General features: G+C 40.5%; 1 protein-coding gene across 3 annotated transcripts in view; it reads right to left on the bottom strand.

Moving 5' to 3' along the window:
• Window positions 1–12,118, bottom strand: part of Tmem185a (transmembrane protein 185A) — a 56,657-nt gene extending 44,539 nt beyond the window's left edge. For all 3 annotated transcript variants that reach the window (XM_077793606.1, XM_077793607.1, XM_077793604.1), the window contains exon 1: window positions 11,980–12,118. In XM_077793606.1, coding sequence (XP_077649732.1) covers window positions 11,980–12,017 — 38 coding nt within the window. In that variant the 5' untranslated portion in view covers window positions 12,018–12,118. The remainder of the gene's footprint in view (window positions 1–11,979) is intronic.
• Window positions 12,119–12,536: the final 418 nt, after the last annotated feature.

Raw genomic sequence — 12,536 nt, 5'->3', positions numbered from 1 at the left:
GAGAGAACAAGAAAGAGGTTGGCTGGGGCAAGATGCTAGCAGAATTTGAATATCAAAGTAAAAGTCCTTGTAACAGGTCAATTGGCAATAGGGAATCACTGATGAGGGTGATGAGCAAGAATGTGATGGAAGGTATACAATTGTACTCTGTAGAGACTGGAGGCAGAAACTACATAATTCAAAATAAACTAACAAAAACACAATGATAATTATCAAACCACTTAGATTGTTTTCAGTACTGACTTGTTAAGCAGTGTAGTAGACTTGATAAGATTATTTAGCATAAACTTTACTTGAGTATCACATTCCTCTTGAGCAAAATGCAGCAAATACTACCTCTATCAGACAGTGCTGAGGTAAGAATTAAATAGCCAATTAGAAAGCACTTATTGCTAGGCGTGGCACTATGCAGGGAAAACTCAATGAATGTTACTTTCCTTCCTTAAATAATGACTAAATTAAGGACTAAATAATGACTAAATTATTCCATAATACTATTATGGAATATTTAAAATACTACTAAAACATTAAAATGCCTGGGATGCTGCCAAAGCAAAAAAAAAAAAAAAAAAAAAAAAAAAAAAGCTGTAAAGGGAAATCAAATGAACTGAGTTTCTTTTTCTTTTCTTTTCTTTCTTTTTTTTTTTTTTAGATTCAAACAGCAATTCTTTATTCCCAAACTCACACCGACCCTCTACAAACACGTTCTGGGGAAATCCAAGTACTGCCCCAAAATTCACTGAACTGAGTTTCTAGCTAGGAAATTTATGGAAGAAAACCCAAAATTTGGAAATTTAAAAACCCTAAAAGTAGAAATACAGACATAAAACTAGAATTCATAATACTAACAGCTGGTTCTTTGAAAAAAAATACACCATAAAATTGAGCAAATAAGACAAATTAATATAATAGGAATTTTTTTAAAAAAATCTTTGGGCACAATATCTTTATTTTATTTATTCATTTTTTATGTGGTGCTGAGGATCGAACCCAGGACCTCACATATGCTAGGCGAGCACTCTACCACTGAGCCACAACCCCAGCCCCTGTAATAGGAAATTTTAAAAGACATAATTTATATATTCTTTTATTTGGAGGAAAAAGAAATTCCAGCATCTCAAGTTTACCAAAACATTGAAACCATTCCAAAAGAAGACTGCATTATCAAATAGGAAATACCAAGCCTGACTGGCAAGAGAATGATGCTGCAATAACACAGTAACAAGAGCATTTAATTTAAAAACTCACAAAGCCTAAACTATTTTGAGTTACTTTTCAAGAAACATTCAGACCAAAGTACTTTGCTTAATTCTCCACAAACTAGCAAAAGGATGTTCTTCTGGATATTTTAATACTAAACACTACTTCCTAAATTTTACTTTCCCAATTACACCTGTCAGCCTGTTTTCTGCTGCTATCATTGGATACCACACATTGGGTAACTGATGAAGAATAGAAGATTATTTGGCTCATGGATCTAGAATCTAGGAAGTCTGAAGAGCATGGAGCCAGGATCAGATTGGCACCTGGTGAGAACATTCTTGCTACAGCTTAACATGGTGGAAGGCATCACAGGATAAGACAGAGCAAGCTGATAGCTTGGGTCTTTCTTCATCTTCTTACAAAACCATTTCTTCATCTTCTTACAAAACCATTAACGCCATTATATCCTGATATCATCTAATCCTAATTATTTCTTAAAGGCCCCACATCCAAATACATTCAACTATGAATGTGGCAATTAGGTTTTCAACACATGAACTTCTGAAGGACACATTCAAATCATACTATTCTGCCCCCTGACTTTCACAATCCATGCACTTTTCATGGATTTAAAAATGCATTCAATCTATTCCAATAGTCTCAAATAACTTATTTCAGTTTTAACTCAAAAGTCCAGTGTCTCATCTAAATTAGACATGGGTGAGATTCAAGCCAAGATTCACCTTCCAGTTGTGAAACTATGAAATCAAAACAAATTACCTAGTCCCAAAAAGCAATGGTAAGACAAGGGTAGGACAGATGTTCCCATTCCAAAAAGGAGACATTAGGCAAGGAGAAAATAATAATAGGTCCCAAATCAGTGCAAAACCCAACAAGAAAGACATTCAATTTTTAAAACTCCAAAATAATCCTTCACTCCATATGTCACCTCCTGGACACACTGCTTTGACTGTTGGGCTCCCATGGCCTCCATTAGCCCTATCATTATGGCTTTGCTGGGCATAGTCTACTCAGCATTCTCACAGTCTGGAGTTCCATGCCTTTAGTTTTCTCAGGCTGGTTTTTTACTGATTTTTTAAAAAAATATATGACAGCAGAATGCATTACAATTCATATTACACATATAGAGCATAATTTTTCATATCTCTGGTTGTACGCAAAATAGAGTCACACCAATTTGTGTCTTCATACATGTACTTTGGATAATGATGTCCATCACATTCCACCATAATTTCTAACCCCATACCCCCTCCTTCCCTCCCACCTCTCTGCCCTATCTAGAGTATGCCTACTACCATGCTCCCCTCCCTACCCCACTATGAATCAGTCTCCTTATATCAAAGAAAATATTCAGCATTTTTGGGGGGTCTGGCTAACTTCACTTAGCATTATCTTCTCCAACTCCTTCCATTTACCTGCAAATGCCATAATTTTATTCTCTTTTATTGCTGAGTAATATTCCACCGTGTATATATGCCACATTTTTTTTTATCCATTCATCCACTGAAGGGCCTTGCACACTTTGGAAACTCCAAGGACTTAGGAATTGTATGCCATAAAATAGGGATGAAGACCACACAACAATCCATCCTTAGTATCCATGAATAATTGGTTCCAGGACCCCCAAGGACATAAAAAAATCCTTGTAAAAATTAACACAGGAGCCAATGGTGTGGCACACACCTGTAACCCCAGCAATTTGGGAAGTTGAGGCCATAGGATTGCAAGTTCAAGATCAGCCTCAGCAATTTAGTGAGACTGTAGGGAGCAGCTATGTCCTCCCAAGTTACTGTGCGAGGTATAGAACAGCAGATTTTAGAATGTGCCTAAACCTTTGTTACTCTATTTGGTAGAGCAGTAGCTTGTCTTGAGCTACTCCACTTTGTGTTTAAGGGCTGAGGTGAAATGACTCTACACCTGTTTGTACAAGTAAACCACCACCATCCGCCTGGCACAACCATAAGGCATAAACTGATAAATAAATTAATTGTGCTAACAAGAAAGACCACCCATGGCTGGGTGCGATGGTACACACCTGTAAGCCCAGCAGCTCAGAGGCTGAGGCAGGAGGATAGCAAGTTCAAACCAGCTTCAGCAACTTAGCAAGGCCCTAAGACACTTAGTGAGACTATGTCTCAAAAAAAAAGTTAAAAGGGCTGAGTATGTGGCTCAGTGGTTAAGCACCTCTGGGTTCAATCCCTAATACAAAAAAGAACAAAAACAAAAAACAACAACAACAAAAAACCCAAAAGAATGACCACCCATAAATTTATCAAATTAATCAGAAGCACACAGACACATGGGCATATCAATCTCATATTGAAAAAAAAAAAAAAACTAGGCCCATGAGCATTGAACACAATAGAACACCAAACGGGTCACTCCAGACCCATAAAAGGAGGGGCACCTCAAAACTTGACATAGTGGCACCTTGACCCCATCACCTGTTCACTTGTCTTGAGTCTTGCCTATGAAAATCACCACAGCAACAAACCTCCAAATCTCTGGCCTCAGGCTTTAGTAGAGTGTAGTTTTTCCTGTCTGTGTTGATCACTTAAGTCCCACTCCACACTGACACTGTGAAACTGCCACTGTCCAGACCTTGGCCTAGAATAAGTTCCTTCACTTTTTTAATATTTATTTTTTAGTTTTAGGTGGATACAATATCTTTATTTTATATGGTGCTTAGGATAGAACCCAGTGCCTCACATGCTAAGCGAGCACTCTACTACTTGAGCCACAAACACAGCCTCAAGTTCCTGCATTTTGACAGCTCTGCACCTTGAATAAGTTCTGCTGGTTCCAGACTGTGATTCTGTCTGACCACCTACAGTTAGTTATTCTTTGCATCCATCTGTGTTCTCTGCCTTTGCTCTCAGTTCATCCCCTGAACCTCTGTGCCTGCCTTACTTAACCCTTCTTGGCCTTTCTGTAACCCATATGTATAGTTGTGTGAGGTGTGATGTCTGCTGTGAGTGCTTAGATATTATAGATATTAAAAGTGAAATAAAAGAACCTGTGATTGTCCAGCTTTTGACTACCAAGTGATCCACAAGTATTCAGTGAACTGCCACTGATGAAGGTGGTGTAGCCTGTAAATTTATTGTTATTCAATAAATTCTGACATTGTGGAACGACAATAAAAAAAGCCACTTCCACATTTTCAGGTATTTGTTTAAAAACAGCCCCACTCCTGGCACCACTTTTTTTTTGTTTTGTTTTATTCTGTTTCCTATGGTTATAACTTAACAACTGGATAATTTATTTTTAAAAAAAGAAAACTGATTTCTTATAGTTCTAGAGGCTGAAAAGTCTAAGAGCATGGCACCAGCAATGGATGATAGTATCTGTGCTGTATCATAATATGAAGGAAGGCATAACATAGCAAGATACAGCAAGTGTGTGAGCTTGGGTCTCTCTTCCTCTTCTTTTAAATTATTAATGCCATCATGGGAGTTCAAACCTCCTGATTTCATTGAATTCTTATTACCTCCCAAAAGCTCCACCTCCAAATACTATTAGCGTATGAATTTAGGGATTATGTTTCCAACACATGAATTTTTTTCTTTTTAATATTTTTAAAAAAAATATTCTAATTTGTTATATATGACAGCAGAATGCATTACAATTCATATTACATATATAGAGCACAACTTTTCATATCTCTGGTTGTATACAAAGTATCTTCAGACCATTCGTGTCTTCATACATGTACTTGGGGTAATGATGTCCATCTCATTCCATCATCTTTCCTAACCCCATGCCCCCTCCCTTACCCTCCTTCCCCTTTGCCCTATCTAAAATTTATCTAATCCTCCCATGTCCCCCCCAACCCCATTATGAATCAGCATCTTTAAGTCAGAGAAAACATTTGGCATTTGGTTTTTGGGGATTGGCTAACTTAGCATTATCTTCTCCAACTGCATCCATTTACCTACAAATGCCATGATTTTATTCTCTTTAATTGCTGAGTATTCCATTGTGCATATATGCTACATTTTCTTTATCCATTCATCTACTGAAGGGCATCTAGGTTGGTTCCACAGTTTAGCTATTGCCAACACATGAATTTCTGAAGTACACATTCAAACCATAGCAACACCTTTAAAACAGATTATTCCTAGGGTTAGGATAGTGGTACAGCACTTGCCTAACATGCACACTCCCTGGTTTCATTCCTCAGTAGAAAAAAATTCCTTTCTCATCTGAATCAGAAATTTTAGGGCATGATCACTAAAGTAGTGCCACATGAGCTTCACCAAAAAGCAGTATCCTCTCTAAAATTTATGCCGATCTTTCTGATCAGGCTTGAATTCCTTCTGTCAGCTTTGTGGTGGGAAAAAAAGGAGGAAGAAAGAAGAAAGGGAATATACACAGCAAAAGGATGTTTTGAGTATGAAAGTTCTAGTATCTATTTTCTACAAATCAAAAGAATGTAACTGGACTCTCTTCAGACACAAGAATTTTCTCTAGTGGAAGCTTCTGGCTTAACCGAAGCATGTATACATGCTTGCCTACTATTACATATTCTATCTCACACAAGAATTTTCTCTAGTGGAAGCTTCTGGCTTAACGGAAGCATGTATACATGCTTGTCTACTATTACACATTCTATATCACACACATACACACACACTCTCACTCACTCTGGATGTCACATACATGTCTATGGCATGAGGGAATGGCTAAAATTGACGAACTGCTAATTGATATTCTCACAAAAACTTTAAAGGGGCTGAACTTCTTACATTGAGCAGTACTAAATTATCCAAGTTAAAAATCTTTTGGTGAAGATTTTAATTGGTTTTATTAAGATGAAAAGAATTTTAAGAGCACCTAATCAGTAGCTATAAGAAAGTACAAAATTCAAATAAAAACAAATGACTCTTAAGGAGGGCTAGAAAGAGCCCAGGACATTGGGAAAATCTACATTCAGGTTCCTTAACTGCCATTTAATTTATCAGCAGTGTGTTCTTAGGTGAGTTACTCCCCACTCTCAAGTCTGTCTCCTCATCTGATTGCTCCTATACTGATTCATTAAGATAATATGAAAGTCCTGAGCAAATTACACATTTTGCCTACTGTAGCTCTAGTCGTATAATGAAAGAAAAAAGTTCTGCCGTATTGATGCAACAATTTCATTTTTCCAGTAGGTCAGAGCTAGGGAGTATGAATTATAGTTATGAATCACCTATCTTCAAGGTTCAATTAAATGCTTTTAACTGGAATTCTAGACACCTTGTAAAGGCACAAATGATCACCAGGCAGAACAATCAGAAACCCCCAGTTTAATATTAGGAAATTTATCTCTTAAAGAGTCCTAGGAAACTAATTCTCCTCCAATCCACTCTCTCCTACAAGAATTTTCCAGGGGCTGGGGATGTGGCTCAAGCGGTAGCGCGCTCGCCTGGCATGCGTGCGGCCCGGGTTCGATCCTCAGCACCACATACCAACAAAGATGTTGTGTCCGCCGAGAACTAAAGAATAAAGGTTAAAATTCTCTCTCTCTCTCTCTCTCTCTCTCTCCTCTCTCACTCTCTCTAAAAAAAAAAAAAAAAAAAGGAATTTTCCAGTGATACATATCAAATCAACATCCACTCATTCAACACATTTATTCAGTGTCTCAAAATCCTGGCCCTCAAAGAACTCACTGCTAAGAAAAAATATGTGTTAGTTATAAAGTAATGGGAATAATTTTCAAAACCAGAAATTATACATTATAAATGAGACTTGTCTCCTTTATCCAGCCTCCTTGGGAGGCAGAGCAATATGTCATTGCTCAAACTGTCTTTGAAGCTTTCCCCTTAGAAGCACCCTGAGAGTCTACAGTCTGTTCATTTGAATATCCTAAATGGTGCCAAATCTTCACCGAGAGTGGATTTGATTTTTTGGAAACTGCCAAAAGCCAGCCAGAACCAAGTTTAGTGAATACGATGTGTGATCAAACTAGGTGGAACTATTTTGGTTCAAAATGATATATGATTATAATGCAATAAGACAGCTTTTCTTATATGATTTGTAAAACTGACTCTAAAGGGAATTAGAGATGAGTAGCAAGTAGTATGAGCAATGGAAGGGGCATATATCCTTTTTGCTCCCCAGTAACTTCTTTGAATAATAATACTCATTTGGATATATAATCTTGAATATAAAGTTTGCTTTGACTAATCACTTATAACTCATAAATAGAAGGTTTCTTAGTATACTGGAACTAATGTGTCATGGGGGAAAAGGACTGTCACTCAACTAGAGAGAGAGCATGGCATGCAGGAAAGAGCATAGACATCAGAAGGAAACTCTCTTGGAATAGAATTACAACTTGGCCCTTTAATACCTTAATAACTTTAGGGAAGGCACAAACTCTCTAAGACTCTAAAATGAGCCTGCTAACTAAAACTCAATAAATCACAGCTATTGTTCATAAATTCAGTAAATTTAAGACAATTTTCTGACTATAAATGGCTTTATATGACAGAACAATAATCATTTGGGTGATGAGTAGTAAGCTCACTGACAATACTGACATCGCACTCATGCTGATGGATTAGGAACCTGCTTTTAAAATACAATTCATAGAGAATATCTGCAGTGACTGACACTATGTATTTTTATAATACAGGGCAGGTATTGTCTGTAGAACTCAAACCACAATGACCTTTCTACACTGTCTGAACATTCTAGGCCCTCTCAAAGCCCCATGTCTTTGCATATTTTGTCCTTTCTAAGATACTATTCCTGTCCTCTGGTCTGATAAAACCCAATAATCATCCTTTAAAATCTAGCTTAAAAGTCACTTTCACTGTGGAATATTCCCTGTCTGCTCTACACAGTGGCTCTACCCTTTGTACTCCTGTGGCTTTTGGATCTTATCTCTGTAATGCCTTGCACTTTGTTAATTTTTTTATTTCTCTTTCCATTTGTTTCTTTCACTAGGCTTGAGCACCGAAAGAGGGACTGCATCCCATTTATTCTTGTACTTAAGGCACCTAGCACATCTTTTGGTACATAGTAGGAACTTGGGAGTTGCTCCATGTATTAATACTTTAATTAGACTTTGCAAACAACACTTAAAGACCTTTAGTGAACTATGCTATCAACAATTATATTCAGTTTTCCTGACTTTAAGTAAGGGATAGGAGGACTTTAGAAGATGCAGCACAGAGAAATTTCCAAACACTACTGACCTCAACATGTACTCTACACCCACACTACAGAACCCTCAGAGGGGCATTTCTCAGTCTTTTTTTTTTTTATAGTGTAGCACACATGAGAGATGCACAATATTTCCACCAGGAGCTTGCTGTGGACAACTTCAAAGGCCTAGCAGAGTTCTTATATTCTTCCATAGCTGCCTGGCTACCAGGGCTGAAGGGTCTTTTCTGAGCCAGCAACTCTAACAAGGAGGTAGAAAATCTCAAGGCCTCATGGTCTTGGCAGGGTACTCATTTAATTCCACCCAATCCCAGATCCCTAACCCTTGGGAATGTCCCAGAATCAGGGTTTGCCAATTTTGCAGTTCTATTAGCTTATTTAGTCTAGGAATAGACCCCTAGCTGCTAGGAAGTGTAGAACATTCAAAGGAAGGACTTCTTGGTGGTCCAATGTGTCTCTTTCATCAAGTCTTAACCTGTGTGACTAAAAAGCAATTATGGGGGAAAAAAGTTCACAATCAACCATTTTGTGCCAGATGGAAATAGGCAGAGGGTCAGATGCAGCCCTACACAACTTAGTGTTAACACTTGTGAATAATTCTCTGTCATTGCAGTTTCCAGAGCTTCAGAAATACTGCAGTGGTTTCAGATTCACCAAGATCTACAAGGCAGGACAGAGATCTGGAGCCACAGCCCATGTCTTGGAAACCACCAAAACATGCTAGTAAATAATGTTGTGTCACATATATAATCTGCAAAGAAAGGCAGCCACATTCTGCTTTAGTTTCAAGGACTTTCCCATGTCTCCTATGGAATAGCTAAACTCTGAAGGCAGGAAGAGGGTAATAGGAAAGAGAATCAGGCCACAGGCCCACCAGGAAAACAGTGATTGAAACAGCAGCTCTAGATAGCTCTTATAGGCTCAGGAGAGTTATTCACTCATTTAATCTACAAATATTGGTTCAATAATTATATCAAGGTATAATAATGGTATAGTAATGACCTTGGCCCCACAGAGCTTATAGTAGAAGAGAGTAGTAGCAATCAAATAGCACAGAAATGCAAGTAATTGTCATGATGAAGGAATGTGGTAAACTACAAAGATTGTTCAAACAGGCAGCAGCGGCCCTGGTTGGGAAGTTAAGAAGTCTATCCTCAGCAAGAACCAAGTGACCAGAGATCTGAAGGATAAATAGCAATTAACTAGATCACGAGGAGAGGGAAATATTCCTGATGAAGAAAACTGTGTGTGTCAAGGTCCTGGGATAGGAGGGAGAGATTAAATTGGCTCAGAATTAGAGGCAGGGAGCAAAGCAGCAGCATCAAGATCTAAGGATCCAGCAAAAGGCATATTCCTGTCTACATCCTCAGTTTGCTCTCTAATTGTCTGGAACTAAAGAAAGAAGTTAGAAACGAGGTATGCCCACAATACATGCTTAAAAAGAAATAACTTGCCAATATTACTTGGCCCATGTCTTACTGAAATTTCTGTAAGGTAATACTACTATTTCCTGTTAACAACACTGACTTTCAGGAAAAAAGTGCAGTAAAAAAGACCTTTAAACTTTTCAGAGAAAAAAAAAGAAACTTTTCAGGCAGAGATGCATTTTAATTCAGGTAGAATTAAGGTACTGATAAAAGTTGAAGATTAACATAAATCTCTTTAGATAGAGTATTTCATGATAATTCCCAGATATTAGTATTTTGAGAAAAAAAAAACAAAGCTAAAGGAAAAATGGTTATGGGTGTTTTCATTGTAGCACTGTTCTGCTTTGACAACTCTGTTAGCCTTTTAGATCACTTGAGGCAGTTCCCTGTGATTTCTGGATTATCTGTCACATTGGGAACAAGCCTTGGAACTTTCTATTTGTAAAGCACTTTGCAATCAATCATTAATCTAGCCTCACTATCCTACTTAGAGATTATACACATTCTACAGATTAAACAGACAGATAAGTGGGTTGCCCAAGGACAAAAAACAATTAGGCTTTTACTTATCTCTCTTATCACCCTCTCCAAACAATGAAGACACACAAAACATGTCCAACCCCAGCACCATTCCCATTTCCCTGCACACCAATCCCTACTCCTAGAAGCAGCAAGTGAAGGGACTGCAGTTAGTTTTGTTATGTATTATAAATATGCTCCTCTATGTGGAGTGCCTTCAAGACCAACAATGATAATGACTACACTGTGACAGGGACAGTGGCACTCAAGATCAGAATATGAACTCAAAGAATAAGAGTATCTAAGAAGCCATGATGGTTTATGGCTTTAAATTTCACCATTCCTAAGGAGACTGCACCCCCATCATACAGAAATACTTTCCCAAGACTTCCTTTCATCCCCAACAAGCAAGCAATAGTTTCCACTGGGCTTCCACAGTTCAGTACTGCACAGTACAAAGTTGCCTGTTTACGAGGTGTGCCCACAATACACACTTAAAAACAAAATGGGGTTCCCTCCTTCACCCCCAAGTTGAGACAGCCCAGCATTCAAAGTACAGAGCAGAGGACCTAGCACACAAATGGTTTATTAAGTGCATGGCTTCCCACTTGCAAATAGGAAACATCTGTGAAGTATCCACAGAGCAGCGGAATTATGAGATCAGTTAGGCCAACCCCTTATGTTATAGATGAGTCAAAGAAGTGCAAAGAATCACCAGGTTACATATGGCCTGGTCTCCAATACAGGACTTTTGGTTCAGTTTAGTTCTTCAGACATTTCATATGTGTCTACTATGTTCCAGGGGTAGAAGGTGCTGGGGGAAAGGAGGAAAGCAGGAAGTCTCTGCTTCAGGGAACACACAGCCTGGGGGAGGGAACAGAGAGTTACCGAACAGTTGGACAAGTGCAAGGACGGACACTTGATTCCTTTGCCAGTGTTTTCTCCACACTGTCCACTGGGTGTTCCCCATCTGGGGAATAAGGACAGCAAAATTTACTTCCTGCAAACAAACTTATAGTGAAGACCGATGAGAAAACGCGTATGGAAAATCAGGCTCGCCCCCAAAGGCATTATGTAAGGTATTGCCATACCCTGATATGGACTCCAAGGATTCAATCATGTTTCAGATATCGAATAAACAAAGCATCAAACAAACAAGGGATGGGTATAAATCCAAGAAAAACCTCAAGGGCTGACAAGAACTGAAGGAAACAGCTGTGGTTGGGGTGTAGGGGTGTTGGGTCAAGTGAGATGGCCCTGGCACAGAGAATGGAGGGCAGGCGGTGGGTTGAGAGAACATGGAACCGAGAAGGGGACGTTGGGATACCAATAAGGGAAGGCAAGAGGAGAAAAATGGGGTTCCTTTGGGGAGGACAGGGATCGGGCCGGACGCCTTGGGCCGTGGTCGGGTGGTTCTAGTTGGCACTGGAGGAGAAGCGGGAAGATGGGTGCTGAGGCCCACTGCTTTCCCAGAGAGCCGCTGTCACCCGCAGGGACACTCTGGCAGTCTCCCAGGTCTTCGAGATGCAGCATCACAACTGCCGCGTCTACCCGGAGCCCAAGCCTCAGCCTGCCCCCAAGCCCCCAGGGCGGACTCCCGGAGGCACCGGCGCCGCCGCCGCCGCCGCCGCCGCCGCCACCGCCACCGCCGCCTCACCTCGGGTTGAAGTCCTGGAAGAGGCCCCTCAGGTTCATGGCGAAGAACTACACCGCGGAGTCCTCCTCTCCCCCCTCCCCCCGCACAGCGCAGCCTGCGCGTTACAGCGGATTCATGGTGCCAACGCCAGGCGCGTCCCCGCCGCCGCCCTGAGAAACCTGAGCCACCGCCCCCCACCCCTCCTTCCGGGCTTCCGTATGGCGGCTGCGCATGCGCCCGAGCCTCGCCCTGAGTTCCCGGCGTCTGGGCGGCCCCCAGTCCTCGGTCCCCAAGCAGCTAATGGAACCGACTGCGGGTTCTGGAGGTTGGAGTAGAGGTGGCCCCGAGGGAAGGAGGGGAGAAACCCAAGGGAATGCTGACTGGGTGGAGGCCTGCGGGGGGCGAGCTCACCGTCCAGGAGTTGTGCGGTGAAGTCTTCCTAGAGACCTGTCCCCTAGGCCTTTGCCGCCTTCTGGAGATTTTCCCCAGTGACTACTCAGCCCGGATGGCGGGGAGCTAGGAGCAACTAGTAAGACTTTGCATTTTGACAATCCTATCCCAGGCTTCACCTGTCAGAT

This window comes from Urocitellus parryii, chromosome X (assembly GCF_045843805.1).
Source record: "Urocitellus parryii isolate mUroPar1 chromosome X, mUroPar1.hap1, whole genome shotgun sequence".
In the NCBI taxonomy this organism is placed as follows: domain Eukaryota; kingdom Metazoa; phylum Chordata; class Mammalia; order Rodentia; family Sciuridae; genus Urocitellus; species Urocitellus parryii.
The sequence above is the reverse complement of the archived record's forward strand: the minus strand, read 5'-3'. Positions and strand labels throughout refer to the sequence as shown.